Raw genomic sequence first — 23,317 nt, forward strand, 5'->3', positions numbered from 1 at the left:
TTTAGGTTCTCTCCAGTACTCATCCTATCCATATCTGCATACATGGCTTGGTGTGATATGTACCAGGCCTCTCTATACCCAGACTTCCCATGGTATCTTCCAAATTCTAGCCTATTGGATACTCCATACATATACCAATACTTCTGTTTTTATATCCTGAAGGATGTAATTCATGTACCTCAGACAGTGCCTCATAGTAGTCTGGACTCCTTGCCTTGCAGTAATGATTTCTAGACTTCAACAGAATCCCAAAACCTAGGCCCCAGCCTAGTTCAAACATTCCATCCTTTGCTATAGCCAACATCTATGCTCCCACCCAGACTTACCTTACCCACATCTACTTTCAGGACACCATGTTCCACCTAAATAACCATACTCCATACCCAGAATTTTTGTGGTTTCCTCCTGTGTTAGACTGGGGAATACTTCCCAACCTGATACTTGTTTTTTTTCTCAATTCTGCCATATCTATATTGGTCGCAAAACAAGTGATCATGACTATTCTGGCCGCTATCTCCTTGCCATAGATAGCTCTGTGCTTCTGCAGGCTCTAATTCCTCCAACTGGCCTGGTCCTACCACATTCTGTTGTGCTGTAGACAATATCTATACACCCAAAAGGTATACCTGCATCCATCCTCAAGACACATTTAAAAGATTAATCCACTTCACTATATATCCAGCCCTCCTACAACCCCCAGCTCCCAGGATTTAGCCTAATGAAAAAGCCCCAACAGGCAAATTAATATTTGTGTTTCTACATGCTGATGAACCTACTCTGGCCACCTTGTTGCAAGCTGTAGTCTTTTACAGGTCTCCAATTCGTTCAGCTTAGCCTAGTCCCAGCAACTCCTTCAGTGATATAGCCAACATCTATTCTCCTTCTGCACTTAATATATCTGCATGCACCCATGGAACATTTGCTCTGCATTCACAACTTCACTCCTTATCCAGACTTCCATTTGTGCCTAAAGTCCAAATCTGGTGAATATTTCCCTTACCAGAATGTGTTTCTCCACATCCCACCAAACATAGCTCATTTCTCACTGCCAGTGTCCCAGCATAGTCTTGGCATTTACATTCTTGCATGTTGCAGGAGTGTCCACTAGGTTTTTACAGAATCCTAAATTCAGGGACCTAGTCACATCACCTACTCCTGTTCTGTAGCCAACATATATTGTCTTACCATGACCTGTCCTCCCTGCATCTACACACAGTACTCTTAGCACCACCAACATTACCCCACTCAATACAGAGATTTCCCAAGGCCTCCTCCATGGTATAGCCTGGTGAGTACTTGCTCACCACCAGACACTTGTTTTTCTACATCCATCTTGATCTATTCTGGTTCCCACCATTAATACTGTGGTGTAGTCTGATCAACTGAGCCTTGCAGTAGCACCATCTATTCTTCCACAGGTTCTCAATGCCCTGGACTAGCCCCATCACTTCCTGGTGTTCTTTAGACAGTATTCAGGCTCCAGGCAAGGTGCTACCTGCCCACACACACGGGATACTTTGTACTACCTCCACAACCCCTCTCCATACTCACCACATTCTTCGATTCTATCCCAATAACTAGTCTAGTCAGACAATGTCCAACACATAGTAAAGGACTCCAGGCTTCAGTAGGGTCCCAAATCCCACAGCCAAGCATAACCACATGATATATTCCTGTGTTATAGCTATCATTTAAGTTCCCTTCAGTACTCACTCTATCCACATCCACACACAGGTCATTGTGTTGCCTATACCACATCTTACTATACCAAAACTTCCCATATTCTCTTCCATAGTCTAGCCTATTCAGTACATCACACACAATCCAATACTACTGTTTTCATATCTTGCAGGATCTAATTCATGTGCCTCAGGCATTGGCCCATAGTAGTCTGGAATCCTTGTCTTGCAATAATGATCTCTAGGCTTCAAGAGGGTCCTGCATCCCAGGCCCCTGCCTAGTCTCCCAGCAGTCATTTTTTGTTATAGCCAACATCTCTTCTCCAACCAGGACTTAACCTATCCACATCTATGCTCATCTACCTTCAGGACAACTTGTACCAATTAAACCACACTGCTTCATACCCAGACTTCATGTGGTCTCCTCCTGTGTTAGCCTGGGGAGTACATCCGTTTCTGATATCTAGATTGGTCCCACATTCAGTACCCATGCATAGTCTGGCTACTAGCTACTTGTATAAATAGCTCTAGGCTTCTGAAGACTCTAATCCCTCCAACTGGCCTGGCCCTAAATGTTCTTTTGAGTAAGATCAACATTTATATGCCCAATTGGAATTAGCATACCTGCATCCATCCACTCAACAATTTTAGATTATTCTACCACCTTGCTGTATATCTACACTTCCCACATATCCCAGCCCCCAAGGATTAACTTAGTGAGTAACCCCCAACACAGCAATGATGTTTTTCCACATGTTTTTCTACTATGGCCACCAGTACTTTGCACTTGCAAGCTGTAGGCTTCTACATGTTTCCTAATCCTTTCAGCCAGGCTTAATCCCAGAAATTCCTACTGTGGTATAGCCAATATCTAGGGTCCCTTAGTACTTACTCTACCTGCACCCACCCAGGGAACATTTGTTCTGCATTCACAACCCCTCTCCTTATCCAGAATTCTCATGTCCTCCCCAAAGAGCAAAGCTTGTGAATATTTCCCTTACCAGATCATGTTTCTCCACATCCCACCACACATAGCTCATATCTCACTATAGTGTCCCAGCATAGTCTTGTCACTTAAATTCTTGCATATTACAGTACCGACCACAAGTTTTCAACAGACTCCCAAATGCAGGGACTTACTCCTGTTCTGTAGCAAACATACAGGTCCCTATCTGGACCTGCCTACCTGCATCTACACCCAGTACTGCTTGTACCACCTACAGTACCCCACTCCATACCCAGATTTGCTGAGGCCTCCTCCATGGGATAGCCTGCTGAATACTCCCTCACAACCAGATACTTCTGTTTCTACATACCTCTAGATCAATCCTAGTTCACATAGTCAATACTCTGGCCTAATCTGATCAACTGAGCCTTGCAGTAGCACCATGTAGGCTCCTGCAGGATGCCAAATCCCCTTCCCTGGCCTACTCCCATCACTTCCAGGTGTGCTGTAGTCAATATACAGGCTCCAGACAAGGTGAAACCTGAACCCAACCACAGGACCCTTCTTGCAACCTCTACCACCCCATTTCATACCCACACTTCTGATGTCCTCCTGCAGGATCTGGCCTGGCCTATAAGCCCTTATGTGGCAATTGTTTTGCACATCCATCTGCATCTAGTCTGAGTTCAATATCCAGTGCCTGTGGCTATTCTGGTTGTCTGTCCCTTGCAGTATGGACATCTAGGCAGGAGAGTTTCAAATCCCTCATCTCAGACTAGACTCACAAATCCTCCTGTACTATAGCTAACATTGAGTAACCTGCTTGAACCTACCCTACCAGAATCCAACTACAGGAATCTTCGTGTAGACTATAATTCATTACTCTTTTTTTCAGACTTTCCAGTCTTCCTGAGGATCTAACTTATAGAGTACACCTCCCAAATCAATACTTGTTTGTACATACAGTGTTTGATCTAGTCCAGGTCCCATAGCCAGTATCCAAGCATTCCTCAGAAGCCTCCAAAAGCAAACTATAAGATTCTTAGTCCCATCAACTCCTCCTTTGCTAGAGTTACCATCTAGATTCCCAACAAGACTTACCCCTCCTTGCTCAAATCACAGGTTCTTTGGTTGCCTACATCACTCTCTCCTTTCCCAGACTGTCCTAATCCTCCTCTAGAGTCTAGATAGGTAAGTACCCTGCTGCAACAGATAATAGTTTTCCAAATACATTGGAATCAAAACTGGATGGAATATCCAATGACATCCCTATATTAGCTGCTTCCTCTCACCAGCAGTGATTTCTAGCTTTTGGCAGGCTCCAAAATTCTTTGTTCCAGCCTAATCACACCATGCCCTCCTGTGCTATAGGTAACATTTATGTTGCTACTGTGATAAAACTTACCAACAGGATCATTTGTGCTACCTCAACAACCCAACTCTATACAAAGATTTCCCATACCCTCTCCAGGGTTAAGCCTGTTTAGTAATCCTAAGGTACTCTTGATATATGTTTCTCTACATCCTGCTGAATATATCCAAGTATCCAAGCCAAGTCTGACAACCTACAGCACATAGTAGGTGTCTCTAGGTCTCAGGAGTGTCCCTCTGCCTAGTCCAACCACCTATTCCTGTGCTGTAACAAACATTTAGTTTCTGCCCATTACTCACCTTATCCATGTCCACACACAGGACTTGGTGCTGCATGTACCAGCAGTGTCTAAACCAAAACTTGCCATGTTCTCCTCCAGAGTCTAGCCTATTGAATATTCCACACGCAACCCAAATATTGTTTTTGTATCCTTCAGGATCTAACTCAAGTGCCTTAGGCTGTACTCCATTGCATCTATACTCCTTGCCTTGCAGTAATGGTCTCTAGGCTTCCACGTGGTCACAAATCCTAGGGCCCAGCCTAGTCCCAGCATTTTACCCTTTGCTATAGCCAACATCTATGCTCAATCCAGGAATTACTTTGCCCACATCTACCTTCAGGAAACCTTGTGCCACATAAAAACCCCACTCAATACCCAGACTTCATATGGACACTTCTTGGGTGAGGCTGGTAAGTAAATCCCTATCTGATAGTTGTTTTCCACAATTCTGCAATATCTAGATTGGTCCCACAACCTGTTCCCATGCATAGTCTGGGCACCAGCTCTATGTTGTAAATTGCTCTAGGCTTCTGCAGAATCTAATTCCTCCAACTGGCCTGGTCCTACCACATTTCATTGTGCTGTAGCCAACATCTATACTCCCAACAGGAACCATCCTACCTGCATCCATCCACAAGACACATTTAGATAAATAAACCTCCTTACTACATAGTCAGACTTACCATATATACACCCAGGTTTTGCCTAGTGAATAACCCCTAATGCACAAATGAATTCTTAATTTTCCACAGGCTGCCTGACCTACTCTGGACACATGTGCCTTGCTTTTGCAAGCTTCAGGCCTCTGCAGTTCTCAATATCCTTGAGACATTCCTAGTCCCATCAACTCCTTCTGTTCTATAGCCAACATCTAGACTCCCTCAGCACTTAACATACCTGCACTCACCCATTGACCATTTGCTCTACATTTACAACCCCACTCCTTGTCCTGACTTCCCATGTCCTCCCACAAAATGGAAACCTGGTAAATATTTCATCTACCAGACAGTGTTTCTCCTCATCCCCCAAAACAAAGCTCTTGTCTCTCTACCAGTGTCACAGCTTAATCTTGCCACTTATATTCCTGTGTGTTGCTATAGTGAACACTCGGTTACAACACAGTCCCAAATTCAGGGGCCTACTTCCACTACATACTCCTATTCTGTATCCAATATTCAGAGTCCTACCAGGCCCTCCACCTATATCTACACACAGTACTCTTTGTGGCACATACATTATCCAACTCCATACCTGGACACCTGGAGACCTCCTCCATGGTTTAACCTGGTGAATATTCCCTCACAAACAGATGGCTGTTTTTCTGCTTCCCTCTGAATCTATGGTGGTTCTGACAGTCAATAATCTGGCCTAATCTGATCAACTGAGCCTTGCAGTAGCAACATTATGACTTCCACAGGTTCCCAGATCCCATGGCCTGGCCTAGTCTCATCACTTACATATATGCTCTAGCTAACATACAGGCTCCAGAAAAGGTGCTACCTGCACCCACCCACAGGACCCTTTGTGCCACTTCCACCCACCCACTTCACGTACTTCTGATGTCCTCCTCCAGAGTCTAGCTTGGTATATAAGCCCCAACCTGATATTTGTTTTGCACATCCATCTGGAACTAGCCTGATTTCTACAGCCAGTAACCCTGACTATTCTGGTTCCCGGCCCCTTGCATTAGGGATCTCTATGCAGTAGGGTCACAAATTCTTCAGATCAGAGTAATCTCACAAATCCTCCTGAATTGTAGCTAACATCAAGGCTTCTGATAGGAGCTACCCTACTAGAACCTATCTATGGACACTTTGTTTATTCAATAGCACTTTATTCCTTATTCAGAATTTCCATATCTTCCTGAGTTAAGTTGTTGAGTAAACCCCCCAACCAATTCTTGTTTTTGCATATAGGCACTTTTGTATAACATTTAAGGGTCCAGCCTTAAATTTATATAAATCTAGGGGCCCAGGAGAGACACTACCATAGGCGCGGGAATGAATCCAGTTGCTTGGAGCTCTTTAGTTCAATTCGTTTATGCCTCAGTCACCATCATTCAGTCACCAGTTAAATTCTCTCAGATCTTTTCATTTCCTTAGTTCTCTTCCATACCTGAATTCTCTAAATTCCTTTAGTTCCAATTCTCCTAGTTTCCCTAGTTCCAATTCTCTTAATTTTTCCAAATCCTAGTTCCCTTCTCTTAGGGCTGGTCTATATCCCATCCTCAGAAGTAACACCTTATGTTTTGTATACAGCACAAGATTGCAGGGGTCCTGGCAATTTCATTTGCAACCCAAAAGCAGAGAGATAAGAGTAGAGTCAGTTAGCAGTTGGGATAAATCAGAAAAGGAATTTATGTGCTAGAAATATATCCTTACTGTGGTTAGGTGAAGGCATTATGAGTCTAACATAAATGTGTTCAACTATAAACTTACAGGTGATAGGGTAGGGAAAGTCTGTAGGTCACTAAAAGTTAAAACCATCATTTTTCCCTCTGCTGTCAGTTCCTTGACAGGGCAGGGGAAGAATACTGATAAAGTCAATCTGCATCACAGCTTGAAGCACCTGATGAGGGGAAACTCCCTGAAGTTCTCTGGGGCAGTGAGAGAGAGAGAGAGAGAGAGAGAGAGAGAGAGAGAGAGAGAGAGAGAGAGAGAGAGAGAGGAGGCCTTGATTTGCACAAGAAACAAAGCTTATTCCTCTAGTTGGTAGGCATTTGGCCTGTGAGACTACAATGTAGTCTCAGAAAAGACATTTTATCTAAATTCAGGGGGCTTTTCAGGCATCTAACAGATGACCTGGTATATATCTGTTCCTTGATTGCCTTTTAAGGCTTTGTTTGAGGTAGACCCTATCTTAGGAAGTAGCTTAAGGAGGGTATTTGCAAATGGCGGATACCCAAAACAAATGCTAAAGAGGGAGCCTGGAGCTCAAAGACAGAAGGTTCTATCTACTTGACTATCTAGGTGCTTTGAAATGGAGATCACACATACATACACATTTTAGGAAAATTATGAGCACAAGGAATTCATAGCAAGGCACAACTGAATATTAAGCTGCATAACACCAATAGACTTGATGTTTGGTTTCCCCAATCGACTGACCCTTGGCCTTATCAAGATATAGCTTATTATATATAGCTGGACGTCTATTTCATATCCCCATAGCTTGCCACAGGGCATGACTTACCCCAGGTCCCATAGCCTATGTCTAGACCTTCCCCAGTGCCCTCCACCAGCAAATTCTAGGATTCCTAGTCCCATCATCCTCCTGTACAGGAAATATCATCTACATTGCCACCAAGACTACTCCTCCCTCATCAAACCACAGGAGTTTTGGTTGCTTACATTCCTGTCTCCATGCCCAGACTGTTCAAATCTTCCTATAGTATCCAGACAAGTGAGTACCCCCATGCACCAGATAATTGTTTTCCAAATCCAATGGAGTCCAGAATGGATGATACTTTACATCCAGTGGCATCCCTAGAATAGCTTTTTGCTCTCACTAGTAGTAACTTCTATCTTTTGTCATTGTCCCAAATACTTTGCTCCAACTGAGTCCCAAGAAGGCCTCCTGTGCTATAAGCAACATCTAGTTTCCTGCAAGATCCACTGTAACAACAGCCAAAGGACCCTTTTTGGTACCTATACAACCCAAGTCCATACCCAGATTACCCACATCCTCTCTAGGGTCAAGCCTGCTTAGTAACACCAAACATATTCTCGATACATGTTTTTCCACATTCTCCTGAATCTGTCCCAGTAATCCAGTTTAGACAGACAACCTATAAAACATAGTATGGGACTCTAGGCTTTAATAGGTTCCCAAATCCCACACCCCAGCTCAGTCGCACCACCTATTGCTGTGCTATAGCTAACATTTATGTTCCCTCCATTACTTGCCCTATCTACATCCACACATAGGGCTTGGTGTTGCCTATACCACCTCTCTCGATACCCAAACTTCCCATGTTCTCCTCCATAGTCTAGCCTATTCAATACTCCACACACCATCCAATACTACTGTTTTCATATCTTGCAGGATCTAATTCATGTGCCTCAGGCAGTGCCCCATAGTCATCTGGACTCCTTGCCTTGCAGTAATAATCTCTAAGCTTCAAGAGGGCCCTGAATCCTAGGCCCCAGCCTATTCCTAACATTTCATCCTTTGCTATAGCTAGCATCTTTCCTCTCACCAGGACTTACCCTCCCCACATCTAACCTCATCTACCTTCAGCAAAACTTGTGCCACTTAAACCACACCACTCCATAACCAGACTTCATGTGACCTCCTCCTGTGTTAGCCTGGGGAGCACATCACTATCTCATACTTGTTTTTCACAGTTCTGTCAGTATAGAATAGCACAATCCCACAACCAGTGCCAATTCCTATTATGGTCACCACATCCTTGCCATAGACAGCTGTAGGCTTTTGCAGACTCTAACCCTCCAACTGGCCTGGCCCTAAATGTTCTCTTGGTTAAGATCAACATTTGTATGCCCAACTGGAATTATCATACCTGCATCCATCCACTCAAGAATTTTAGATTATTCTACCACCTTGCTGTATATTTACACTTCCCACATATCCCAGCCCTCAAGGAATAACTTAGTGAGTAACCCCCAGCACAGCAATGATTATTGTTTTTCCACATGCTGATTGACCTACTATGGCCACCAGTACCTTGCAGTTGCAAGCTGTAGGCTTCTACATGTTTCCTAATCCTTTCAGCTAAGCCTAATCCCAGAAATTCCCACTGTGGTATAGCCAATATCTAGGGTCCCATAGTACTTACACTACCTGCACCCACCCAGGGAACATTTGTTCTGCATTCACAACCCCTCTCCTTATCCAGAATTCCCATGTCCTCTCCAAAGTTCAAACCTGATGAATATTTCCCTTACCAGATAGTGTTTCTCCACATTCCACCAAACATAGCTCATATCTCATTATGTCCCAGCATAGTCTTGTCACTTACTTTTTTGCATATGCAGTAGTGACCACAAGTTTTCAACAGACTCCCAAATCCCAGGGCCTACTTCTACCCACTACTCCTGGTCTGTATCCCACAAACAGGATCCTATAGAACTGGCCCTTGCTGCATCTACACACAGTACATTTTATGCCACCTACATTACCCCACTGCATACCCAGACTTGCTGAGGCCTCCTCCATGGTATAGCCTGCTAAGGACTCCCTCACAACCAGATACTTCATTTTCTATATCTGTCTGCCTCTATCTTGGTTTCCAAAGTCAATACTATGGCCTACTGTTCAACTATGCTTTGCATAACACCACGATGGCTTCCACAGGTTCCCAAATCCCATGCCCCAGCCTAGTCCCATCACTTTCAAATGTGCTGTGGCCAACATACAGGCTCTAGACAGGGTGCAACCTGAACCCAAACACAGAACCCTTTGTGCTACCTCCACCACCTCATTCCATACCCACACTTCTGATGTCCTCCTCCAGGATTTGGCTTAGTTTATAAGCCCCTACGTGATACGTGTTCTGCACATCCATCTGGATCTAGTCTGAGTTCAATATCCAGTGCTCATGGCTATTCTGCATATCTCTCCTGTGCAGTATGGACATCTAAGAAGAAGAGTCTCAAATCTCTCATCTCAGACTACACTCACAAATCCTCCTGTACTATAGCTAACATCGAGGCTATGCTAGGACCTGCCCTACCAGAATCCATCTACAGGTCACGTTGTGTAGACTGTACTACATTACTATTTATTCAGACTTTCCCTGTCTTCCCATGGGTCTAAATTGTTGAGTACAACCCCCCCCAAATCCATACTTGCTTTTACATACAGTACTGGATCTAGGCCAGGTCCCATAGCCAGTGTCCAGGCCTTCCCCAGGAGCATCCACTAGCAACCTCTAGGGTTCCTAGTGCCATCAACTTCTTCTGTGCTGGAGTCACCATCTAGAGTTCCACCAAGACCACCCCTCTGATGTCAAACCACAGGCTCTTTGGTTGCATACATCACTCTCTCCTTTCCTAGACTTTCCAAATCCTCTACCAGAGTCTAGACAGTTATTACCCTGCTGTAACTGATAAGTCTTTCCAAGCCAGTGGAGTCAAAACTGGATGAATATCCAATGACATCCCTATATGAGCTGCTTCCTCTCACTAGTAGTGACTTCTAGCTTTTGGCAGGCTCTAAATTTCTTTGCTCCAGTCTAGTCCCACCATGCCCTCCTGAGCTATACACAACATCTATGTTCCTGTCAGTATCTACTGTAACAAGACTTACCCACAGGACAATTTGTGCTACCTAAACAATCCAGCTCCATACCCATATCCCACAAGTTTTCTCCAGAGTCAAGCCTATTGAGTAACCCTAAATTACAATTGATACATATTTTTCTACATCCCGATGAATCTATCTCAGTACCCAGGCCAAGTCTGAGAACCTACAACACATAGTATGGGCCTCTAGGCTTTAGGAGGGTCCAAAATCCTACCCCCTGCCTAGTCCCACCACCTATTCCTAAGCTACAGCTAACATATACTTCATTTACTACATACCTTAACCACATCCATACAGAGTACATAGTATTGCCTATACTACCTCTCTCTATAATCCAGACTTCCCACATTCTCCTCCAGAATCTAGCCTATTGAATACTCAACAATCAACCCAATTCTTCTGTTTCATATCCTGCAGGATCTAACTCATATCCCTCAAGCAATACACCATACTGGCCTGGTCTTCTTGCCTTGCAGTAATAGTCTCTAGGCTTCAACAGGGCCCTAAATCTTAGGCCCCAGTCTATTCCCAGCATTGTAGCCTTTGCTATAGACAACATTTCTGGTCCCTCTAGGAATTACTCTACCCACATCTACCTACATCTACCTTGAAGAGACCTTGTGCCACTTAATCGACCCTACTCTATAATCAGAATTCATATGTTTTCCACCTTGGTTAGCCAGGTGAGTACCTCCCTATCTGATACTTATTTTTACCATTCTGCAATATCTACATTGATCCTACAACCAGTGCCCATGCATGGTCTGGGCACCAGCTCCATGTGGTAGATAGCTTCTTGCTTCTACAGATTCAAATCCCTCCAATTGGTCAGGTTCTACCATATTGCACTGTACTATAGACTGCGTCTATACTCCCAACAGGAAGCATCCTACCTGCATCCATCCACGAGACACATTTAGATGATTAAACATCCTCACTATATAACCAGACTAACCACATCCACCTCAGTTCTGCCTAGTGAATAACCCTTACCACACAAATGAATTCTTATTTTCCACATGCTGCCTGACCTACTCTGGACACATGTGCCTTGCATTTACAAGCTTCAGGCTTCTACAGGTTTCCAAGTCCTTCACCAAATCCTAGTCTCATCAACTCCTTCTGTGCTATAGGCAGCATCTAGATTCCATCAGCACTTCACATACCTGCACCCACCCATTGAAAATTTGCTCTGCATTCACAAACCTACTCCTTATCCAGATTTCCCATGTCCTCCCCAAAGTTGAAACCTGGTGAATATTTCCCCTACCAGTTAGTGTTTCTCCTCATCCCCCAAAACATAGCTCTTTTTGCTCTGCCAGTGTCCCAGCCTAGTCTTGCTACTTACATTCCTACATGTTGCTATAGAGATCACTAGGCTACAACATAGTCCCAAATCCAGGGGCCTACTCCCACTACATACTCCTGCTCTGTATCCAACATACAGGTCCTACCAGGACCTGCCTACCTGCATCTACACACAGTACACTTTGTTCCACCTGCAGTACCCCCACTCCATATGCAGATTTCTGGAGGCCTTCTCCACAAATAGCCTGGTGAGTACTCCCTCAACCAGATACTTGTTTTTCTTTGTCCTTCTGAATCTGTCCTGGTTCCCACAGTCCAAACTCGGGACTAGTCTGATCAACTGAGCCTTGCAGTAGCAACGTCTAAGCTTTAGCAGGTTGCCAAATCCCATGCCCCGGCCCAGTCCCATCAATTCCAGATATGCTCTAGCCAATATACAGGCTCCAGGCAAGGTGCTACCTGTACCCAAATACAGGACCCTTTGTGCTTCCATTCCTACCCCACTCCATACCCACACTTCTGATGTCCTCCTCCAGGGTGTAGCTTGGTATACAAGCCCTATGTGGTACTTGGTTTGCACATTCATCTGCATCTAGCCTGAATTGAATAGCCAGCACCCCTGGCTTGTCTAGCTTCCTGCCCCTTGCATTAAGGACTTCTAGGCAATAGAGGCCCAAATCCTACAGCTCAGACTAATCTCACAAATCCTTCTGTACAATAGCTAACATGTGGCTTTTGCTAGAACCTGACTACCAGAATCCAACTCTGTATATACTATACTTACATTACTCCTTATTCAGACTCTCCATGTCTTCTCAAGGGTCTCACTTGTTGAATAAAACCCCCACTCAATACTAGTTTTTACATAGAGGACTGTTCTAGCCAGATCATATATTCAGTGTCCAAACCTTCCCCAGCCTCCTCCCCTAGCAACCTCTAGGATTCCTAGTCCCATCAATACCCCCTGTACTGGAGAAGAGAATCTTAATTCCCACTAAGACCACCCCTCCCTTATCAAACCACAGGAGCTTTGGCTGCCTACATCCACCTTTCCATGCTCAGGATGTCCAATATCCTGGAGATTCTAGACAGGTGGGTTGTGGTGATGTACTGTGCACCCCAATAAAACTTATCTGGGGAACAGAGGACAGAGCCAGCCACTATATTACACATAGAGGCCAGACAGTGATGGCACATACCTTAATCCTATCACTCGGGAGTTCCAGACCACATTGAGAACAGAGCCAGGCATGGTCGCACACACCTTTAATCCCAAGACTTGAGATCTCATGCCTTTGCTTGGGAAGCACACATGCCTTTAGTCCCAGCAAGTAAGATGACAGAGCAGAAAAGGATATATAAAGCAATAGAAAATAAGAACTCACTCTCTTGAGACTGATGATTTCCTAGAGGTAAAAACTTGTGGCTGGCTTCTTCCGCTTCTCTGATCTTTCAGCTTTCACCCCAATATCTGGCTCTGAGTTTTTTATTATTGTTATTAGACCTTTTAAGATTCGTGTTACAATGAGTACCCATCTGCATCAGATAATTGTTTTCCAAATGCTCTAGAGTCCAAACTGCTTGGAACATCATCAGATAACCCTAGAATAGCTGCTTGCTCTCACTAGTAGTGACTTGTAGTTTTTCACAGGGTCCCAAATCTTTGCTGCAGCCTAGTCCTACCGTGCGCTCCTGTGCTAGGCAACATCTCAGTTCCTGCAATGACCTACCACTGTAACAAGACTCACAGGACCATTTGTATATCTCTACAACACAACTCTGTACTCAGATTTTCCTTGTTCTCTGCAGGATTGAGCCTGTGGAGCAACCCCAAACATAATCTTGACACTTTCTTCCACATCCTGCTGAATTATCTCAGTACCCCAGCTTAGTCAGACAACCTATGAAACATAATGGGGGCCTCTAGGCTTCGAAGGGGTCCCAAATCCAAGTTGCCAGCCTAGTGCCAGAATTTCATCTTTTGCTACAGCCCAAATCAATGCTCACACCAGTACTTATACTACCCATATCTTCCTACATCTACCTTCAGGACACCTTGTGCCACCTAAACTACTCCATACCTAGACTTCCTGTGTTCTCCTTCATGGTTAGCCTGTTGAGTACATCTCTATCTGATACATGTTGTTCCACAATTCTGCCATGTCTAGATTGGTCCCACAACCAGTGCCCATGCCTAGTATTGCCACAAGCTCCTTGACATAGCTCTAGGCTTCTGCAGACTCTAATCCTTCCAACTGGCATAGTCCTGACACATTCCATTGTGCTTTAGACAATACCCAAACTCCCAAAAGGATCCATCCCATCTGCATCCATCCACAGGACACATTTAGATGTTTAATCCACTTCAATATATAACCAGACTTATCACAATCCCCAGCTCCCAGTATTTAGCCCATTGAGCAATCCCCAACATACAAATGGATACTTGTGTTTCCAGATATTGACTAACCTATTCTGGCCACCTGAACCTCGCAGTTGAAGGCTGTAGTCTTCAAGATGCAGAAGATATTGGAGTATCAGTTAGGTCTAGATTCTAAAAAAAATGGAACATAAAGCCCAGGAGAGAGGACTCCATGTTTTTTTTTCCCATTATGAAAGTGGAAGAAATCTAATCATAAATAGATTGAAATAAACGGTTTTAGTACAATCTCCTTTGGCCTCCACTTGCATCTCTCATTTTCATGATCTCCAGTGAAAGAATTTGGAGGAGGCACACAGTATGAAATAGATAAAATAAACAGACATTGTTGCATAATAAAGTTATATATTCTTAAGGTGAGAATACGGGAAGTGGATATTGGCAGGGAAGAAAGCATTTGAAGAGAAACGCTACCAGGGATGATAGTAGACAGTGGACAGAGAAACCACTGTGAAGTTCTACATGTTTTAGACAGGCTTTATACTGTTTCTAAAGTCTCTGAAATGGACATCTTTCTTTAGGGTAATATTTCCATTCAAAGGTGAGGCTAGAAGACCCATTTGAAATGAATCCTTTTTTTTACTAACCATAATCCACATCCTAACTTGATTTGAATTTTAATGGGGTTCTTTACTGAAAGCTGCTTACTAGATTTCTTCTAAATTTCCTGGAAGATCACAATATTATCTGTCTACCCAGGGCTAGAGTTAGACTCAGAGCCCATTCTTTAGACCCATAATGATATTCTTTAGCTTGATTTCCTAGTTTTATAACAGATTAACTGATCAAGAAGAAAAGGTCAATCCTCATGAGAAAATGTTGTAGAGGGAAGAATTACTAACTGTAAGGATATTCTTAAAAGTCATATAGAAATCAACTATCCTATTAGCTACTATTTCATAAGTATAATTTAACCCCACACAGTGGTTAATACTTGAACCAGATACTTGAAGCCATGGGTTGCTAAATAAAAATCCTGGTGCCAGGTATGGAAGGTGTGGAATTTCTCAGCTGGAGTTGTTGGTCAGGGATGCCTTAGACTATCCCAAAACAATACAGTCTATTGGCATTGCTCTCTCTTGCCCACCAGAAGTATATGGTAAGATCCTATTACTGAACACACCACATACTTTTCATTCCAAGACATGGAGAAATCAAGTTGTTACTGACCATGTAACTTCTTTCTGGCTGGCTAGTTTTTGTACTAACAGAAGGTGCTGTGTAGGCTGGTGTGTGTTTATGGATGGAAAGATCATTGGTAGTCTTACCTAGCTAAGAATCTTGCAAGTTATATTAATGAACAAAATAGTAAATTGTGTCTATGAATGCAATAGTGGAACAAACTTTATGGGGATAGCCAACTGCTTAAGAGTGACCTTAAGGCCTACTCCACAGAAAGCAACCCATGCCTACTGCTGTAACCCTTGCTGAGAATACATGGTTATGGAAGTCAGAGGACCCAGGACTGAACCCAATACTATTATTTTGCTAAATGAATGAAGTATCACACTGTACTATAATTCATATTCCTATAACTACAGATTAGTGCACTTCTTAGAACTCCTCAGAGAACTTTATGCATTAGATTGTGGTTTTAAAAAGGCATTCAGAAGTGGTCATCCTACAAAACATCAGTGAATGTGGAATGCTCAGCTGCAAAATGGACATCCACACCCCTCTCCCAAGGTTCAGAGACCATTGCAGAAAGAATTTAATAAGATTTTAAGAGTCAAAGGTGGCAGATGACAAGAGTGAAATAGTGTCCTCTAGACATGACAGGGCCGATGTTCTAGTGAAATCACAGGAGCTGTGGTTGCATGCATAAAGACTGCATAAGATTAAGCCAGTGAATATTTGAGGATGCAGTGGGCAAGGGCTCAGAACTCTCCACCTCTAATGGACAAACTACTGACAGTTGGTGGCTGTATAAGATTAAACAAGTGAATATTCCAGGATGCATTGGGGGAGGGCTCAGGACTCTCCACCTCTGACAAACTATGAACAGTTGGTGGCTTCTAGAGAATTATGACAGTCAGAATGAGAATGAAATCCATAATATCAGGTAGTCAGTAGTTCCTTTTTAAACTTGAATTTTAAGAAGTTTGTTTTTTATCATTTAAATGCAAAAATTAGGAATAAAAATATGAATGCTTAGTCACCAAGGAGTGCAACTATTTGGGAAAAATTGGAACGTGTGGCCTTGTTGGGGTGGGTTTGGACATGTTGGATCAATAGATTAGTAACTAAGTCAGCGAACAGGAGTCAGTTAGTTTTAAGAGTGTCATCTGTGGTAAGTCAACCATGCTCAAGTGGATTTTCCACACCCATCATTATATGAGGAGATTGGACTGAGTAGGTTACTCTTAAAAAAAATACATGAAGTGGGTAGGGAGGTTGGGCTTGTCTGGGAGGATCAGTTAGAGGAATGGAAAGACAATGCAGTCAAAATATATTGCATGCATGTATGAAATTTTCAAAGAATTAACAAACATTTTATGAAACATATATGACTAGGCACCTAAATTTAAGAAACAGAAAGTATTACAGTAAAATAATTTTATTTAAATTTTGGCTCTGTGTGTGTGTGTGTGTGTGTGTGTGTGTGAGAGAGAGAGAGAGAGAGAGAGAGAGAGAGAGAGAGAGAGAGAGAAAGAGAGAGAGAGAGAGAAACTTAAAGCCCATAATAACTGTAGCTATCTTCCAATTTATAGAAAGCAGTGAGACAAAGTTTCAAGTACATGAGTGAGACTCATTGACCCATTCATGGAGACCTTGGGCACATGTTACCTCTGTTCTCAGATGTGGTATCAGTTCTGGTTGAGGGAAAAACAAGAACTTAATGATTTTCCATTTTGAAAATGAGAGTGGTTCTTCCTGGGATGAAGAAGTCCCACTCATTAGGCAGGAGTCCTTGGTCCATAAGCTCACTCCTGTGGTCGACATAGAGCAGAAATCTTTGTTCCTTTTTCTTTGGAATCAAACTTCAGCTCCCCATTCCTGTACTCCTGTTAATCACATGATTTTACCATATAAAAAAGAAGGTGCTAGCCTTTTAGCATAACTAAAGTGAAGGGACATGACTATACCTACTTAAAATATTTTCCCTTTCCAGAGCTGTCGAATAGGGACAATGTTATACTAACATGTATCATACATTTTCATTTCCTACAAGCTGAGGGTATGATAATATACCTATGCACTCTTTAGTGTAAAAACCACAGTCTTGTCTCTTGTTACATTTATATTCTAGTTTTATTAATTACATTCATATTTTCATTCCTAATTGTTGCATTTTAATGACATAAAAGCACCACTTTAAAGAAATCAAGTTTAGAAAGGAATTAGTGACTAGCTGATAATATGGATGAGGACATCAGAGCATTATGATTACTTTTTTCCCATTTTCCCCTTCTCATCTTGTTACTAAATTACTCTTATGAGAATTAAACATTCTCAACATATCCCTTCTATAAAGTCAGGATGTTTTTTTAAAATCTACTGTATATTCTGCCAGTTTAATATCACAACACAGAGTCATTTGCAAAGAAGGAATCTCAACTGAGAAAATTACCTCATCCAAGTTTGGCCTGTGAGTAAGCTTGTGTGGCCCTTTCTTGATTGATAATTGATGTTGAAAGGTCTGTCTCACTGTAGGTGATACCACTCTTGGCCTAGTGGTCTTGAGACCAATAACACAACAGGCTTAGCAAGTCAGGAGGAACAGGCCAGTAAACAACACTCCTCTGTGGCCTCTGCATTAAGATCCTGCCTCTAGGATCCTGCCCTATTTGAGTTCCTACACTGACTTTCTTTCGTGATGGACTGTGAGGTTGAAGTATAAACAAAATAAACCCTATCCTCCCTAAGTTACATTTGCTCATGCTATTTTAACACAGAAATAGAAATTGCAAACAACACACTATAAATTAACAAACTTTTATGCTTGTTACATAAATATAGGTAAGTTTAGAACATAGTAATAGATTATATTTACAGATAATATTTACTGACAACATTGGAGGTGTAAACAAATTTTGTGTAACATCCTTTGTACCCTAAGAAGTTAAGTTCAACCACCTATCCTCAGCAAGCCAATTAAAAGATCCAAATTAACAGTAGAAAGAAGAAAAGAGAGAGGGGGGAGAGGGAGAGGGAGAGGGATGGAGAGGGAGAGGGAGAGAGAGGAGAGGGAGAGGGAGAAGGGAGAGAGAGAGAGAGAGAGAGAGAGAGAGAGAGAGAGAGAGAGAGAGAGAGAGAGAGAGAGAGAGAGACTTATTCAATGTGGCCACATTGGAAAGAGGGATAAGGAGATCCAGAGACCCTTTGAAGTCTCTGATGTACATCTGAGGTTTAGAAGTGAGATCAAAGTTTAACTAGAGGGCCAGGCATGTTCATATCTAAGCAGTTGTGGTCAAGATATGGCTTCCACCCACCATCAACTCAACCATCACTGTCTGATCTTTAGTCTTATCTGGCAAGGTAATTTGGTAGTTAGAATTGTGTGAAATTTCTTTAAGGAGATAAGTTCTCCTTCTGGCTAGAGACTTTTCCTTTACCAAGCATGAGATAACTGTAGAAATTCACATTACTTTAAAGTCTATTGTTTCAGTAGTCTGATAGATGGAGAGACACAAGTGTCTCTTTAGTATACTCTCATTTCTGCTAGACCTGTCATGGAAGTAGCCCACTCTGAATGCCCTGCTATACCCCAAATTTCTTATAAAGGATGATGAAGGTTATACTTGTCACATCCAATTCCATTACTTTCTCTGAGATGTGATTAGTATATTCTAATATGCTGAGTGTTTGGTGCTCCTGAAAGACTTTACTTACATTATAGGGTGAGGTATAAAAGCAGCAGTTGTCTAAAAGGTAATGTGTCTTCTCTTTGGGGGGATAGTACTGTCACTCACACACATCACCTCAGATAGGTTGTGGCAATCCACACCATTGAGTTTTGCCCTGACCTAGTAAAATACATTGGTTCAGGTACCTAGTCTTCTTCATCCATCTCTAGGAGATAAGGTAAACGGAGGAAATTTGTTTTCAATGCCCCATCCATTATGTCAATTTGTCTGACAGTGCATTTGTGGTCTGGCCCTCAACTCTGTGGGGCCTGAAGTCCCTTCTTTGTCATATGCTTACCCAAATTCCCTTCTTTGTTTTATACCCAGCCAAATTCCTTGTCTGGCTTTCATCCCTATAGCACCCCGAAGACCTGCCTTGCTATATCCCCACTCTAAGTACCCTCTGTATCATACAATCACCTAAGTTACTTCTCTGCCCCCCAACAATTTGAGACCAAGGTCTGTTTCTTCTCATATACCCATCCAAATTCCCTCCTTTATCATGTCCCAATCCAAGTATCTTGTCTACCCCCAACCTTGTGAGACCCAGATCCCCTCTTGTCATATACCCACCCAAACTCCCTCTCTTGCTGTATATCCATTTCTCTTCCTCTTTAGGACTTCCACTATTAGTGACTAATGTTCCCTCCATTATATCCATGGGTCTGATAGTTCATTTGTGGTCTGCCCCTCAACTTTGGGGGGCTCAAAGTTGCTTTGTTGTCGTATGCTTATCCAAATAATCTTCTTTGTCATATAGCCAACCAAATTCCTTGTCTGGCCTACATCCCTGTAGCACCCTAAATACCTGCCTTGCTATACACCCACCCAAAGGCCCCTCTGTGTCATACACCCACCTAAGTCACTTGTGTGGTCCCCAACCAATTGATACCAAGGTCTGTTTCTTTTCATATATCCATCCCCAAATTCCTCCTTTATCATGCAACCCCCCCCAAACATTGAGTCCAAAATCCTTCCCTTGCCATATACCCACCCAAACTTCCTCTCTTGCTCTCATCCACAATTTCTCTTCCCCTTTACCAGTTCCACCATTAGTGACTCACAAAGACACATAAATTTTCAAATTGGAATGCTTTTATTTTTTAAAATATAATTTTGAATTTTATTGTTTATAGGAATGGGAATTTCCCATCTTCAAGATAGCCATCTATTGGCTATCAACCTTCAAACTCATGGAGCTTGCCTCAGAGGGGCTGGGTTGATCTTCAGCAGGCTTTGAGTATTGATGTTCAGCTGGCTTTGCAGGTTGTTCCACCAGAGCCTGTGGCTGCTCTATCAGTGGTGAATCATTGCCTTTCTTTTGAAAAGGTGGAATTACTTCTTCAGCATCAGTTGAAGCGCTTTCCTCAGAGGTACTGGGTTGATCCTCAACATACTTTGCAGTTTGTTCCAATATAGGCTGTGGCTCCTCCATTATTGGTGAATCTTCACCTTTCTTTGTCATGGGTGGAATTACCCCTTCAGCACCAGTGATGGAGCTTGCTTCTATAGTAGTGGTTCGATCTTCTGCAGGTTGTGTTGGTTGATCTGCAGCAGGCTTTGCAGGTTTCTCTGCCAGAGGTTGTGGCTCCTCCATCAATGGTGAATCTCTGCCTTTCTTTGGAGGGGGTGGAATTACTTCTTCATCATCAGCCATGTAGCTTGCTTCACAGGTAGTAAGTCGATCTTCAGCCGGTTTTGTGGGCTGAAGCTCAGCAGGCTCTGCATGTTGTTCCACCAGAGGCTGTGGCTCCTGCATCAATGGTGAATCTTTGCCTATCTTTGGCATGGGTGGAGCTGTTTCGTCAGCATCTGTCATGGTGCTTGCTTCACATGTAGTTGGTTGATACTTAGCAGGCTTTTCAAGTTGGTCCACCAGAGGCTGTGTCTCCTCCATCGGTTGTGAATCTTCGCCGTTCTTTTGCATTGGTGGAGTTAGTTCTTCAGGATCAGTCATGGTGCTTGCATCACAGGTAGTGGGTTGATACTTAGCAGGCTCTGCAGGCCATGTCTCCTCCATTGGTGATGAATCTTCGCCGTTCTTTTGCATTGGTGGATTTAATTCTTCAGGATCGGTCATGGTGCTTGCTTCACAGGTAGTAGGTTTATCATTAGCAGGATTTGCAGGATGCTCCATCAGTGGCTGTGACTCCTCCATTGGTGGTGAATCTTTGCCTTTCTTTTTTACGGGTGGAGTTAATTCTTTAACATCCTTCTTGGTGGAACTCCTTTTCAGGGCACGTTTCCCACGTTTGTTGGCCTTTAGGGCCTGGAATGACAAGAGGGAAGACACACGAGTTAATTTAGGGAAAGGGTCTTGATATGCTTGTGAAGGGTTCTTTGTCAGAACAGGTGAGGATAAGTAAGGGGATTTAGGCCAGGCCAGAGAAAGGTAGTTACTTTAGGCAAGAGTGAATCAGTGGAGGAGGGAGCTTGGGTAGGGTGGGTCATCTCACCGTTCCATTAAGAATGCTTGGGGGATAAAGTTTGTAGGCCGCCTTGGTCTTTATCGGTGTGACAGGCTTTGCCACTGCTTGAGTATTCATCGAAAAAGCAGAAAGATCCGCTCCGGAAGCGGATTTCTTGGTCACATTCGCCATTATCAGGATTTAGTTGTGTTACCCTCGAGAGGTCTCATCAACTACCAGAGCACAGCAGGCCACACCCCTCAAACCTTATTGGTCATCAAGGTCTCAACCAATAGTGGGGGAGCTCGAGCTCTGACATCACAAAGCATGGCTCTGACCCTGGTGAAGGAAAGAACAGCAGGATGTACCACTGGGGACACTTCTTATGATGGGGGGAAGATACTGAGAAGGCAAAAAGACTCCAGTCTTAGAAGGAGACTTCCTTTTAACAAATCTAAGGCAATTTTCCATGCCATCCGTCTTCATATATCCACTTTAGTTGTGGCAGAACACAGGACAGAGCATTTGCTTCTCCAACTTCTTCCCCAAGACTCCCCCTGCTCAATGGTTTATTCCAATACGTCTTCCTTAATCTTGGGCTAATATCTTTTTTTTCTTTCATTTTTCTTTATTAAGAAATTTTTTATTCCCCTCCTCCATACTCCCTCCCCCGGCCCTCTTTCTCAAGCCACCCCACATCCCCACATCCCCCAAATCGAGGTCTCCCATGGGGAGTCAGCAGAGCCCAGCACACTGAGCCTAGGCAGGTCCAAGCACCTCCCCACTGAAGCAAGGGTGTGGAAGGTGTCACACATCAGGCACTGGGTTCCAGAAGCCTGCCCATAGACCAGGGACAGATCCAGATCCCTCTGCCTGTGTGCCCCCCAAACAGTTTGAGCCAATCAACTGTCTTCCATATCCAGAGGGCCTAGTCCAGTCCCATGGGGGCTCCACAGCCACCAGTCCACAGTTCATGGGCTTCCACTAGTGTGGCCTGTCATCTCTGGATGCCCTTCCATCATGATCTTGACATCCCTTTCCTGCAGTACCTCTTCTCTCTCTCATCAACTGGATATCTGGAGCTCAGCCTGGTGCCTGGCGGTGGATCTCTGTATCTGCCTCCATCAGTCACTGGACAAAAGCTCTATGATGACAGCTAAGTTATTTGCTAGACTGGTCACAGGAGTAGACTGGTCCAGGCACCCTCTGGACCACTGCCAGCAGACCAAGGTGGGGGTCAACCTTGTGGATTCCTGAGAGCCTCCCCAGCACCCAGCCTCTTCCTATTGGGCTAATATCCCCAAAATCATTCCCAAGTAACATTTCTGTATTTGAATATCATTATATATGTCAAGCATCCTATCAACCCATATGTAGCAAATATCTAGGTTCCCACCAGGACTCAGACCCCTACTCACAGCCATCCACAGGACACTTTGCTCTGACTACCCTTCCTTACTTCATATACAGATTTTCCATGTCCTCCTCCAGGGTCAAGCCTGGTGACTGTACCCTATCATCCTATACTTGTTTTTCTGCATCTCACAGTATCTCACTTGGGTCGCACAGACTAGTCTTGCAGCCTGTATCTTTCAGTAGCTGCCTCCAGGCTTCCTCAGGGTCCAAATCTGTCACCCCACCTAGTCTCACCACTAAGTCCTATAGCCAGCACCTAGGCTCACTCCTGGACTGGCCCCATTCACATCCACTCACAGGACCCTTTACAAAATTTACACCATGACATTACATCCATAGACATCACAGATCCTG

The 23,317-nt window shown here is 43.5% G+C and overlaps 2 protein-coding genes across 9 annotated transcripts in view; one reads left to right on the forward strand and one right to left on the reverse strand.

Annotated features, from left to right (window-relative positions):
• Dmd (dystrophin) overlaps positions 1-23,317 on the forward strand; it is a 2,209,767-nt gene that overhangs the window by 570,750 nt on the left and 1,615,700 nt on the right. The gene's annotated exons all lie outside the window — the stretch shown is intronic.
• On the reverse strand, positions 20,217-22,153 carry LOC119086621 (proteoglycan 4-like). Its single transcript, XM_037198932.1, has 2 exons — positions 21,596-22,153; positions 20,217-21,408 (listed from the first exon to the last, which is right to left on the reverse strand). Exons 1-2 carry the CDS (start codon positions 21,737-21,739, stop codon positions 20,308-20,310), a joined length of 1,245 nt encoding a protein of 414 aa, XP_037054827.1. The 5' UTR covers positions 21,740-22,153; the 3' UTR covers positions 20,217-20,307.

This window comes from Peromyscus leucopus, chromosome X (assembly GCF_004664715.2).
Source record: "Peromyscus leucopus breed LL Stock chromosome X, UCI_PerLeu_2.1, whole genome shotgun sequence".
NCBI lineage: Eukaryota > Metazoa > Chordata > Mammalia > Rodentia > Cricetidae > Peromyscus > Peromyscus leucopus.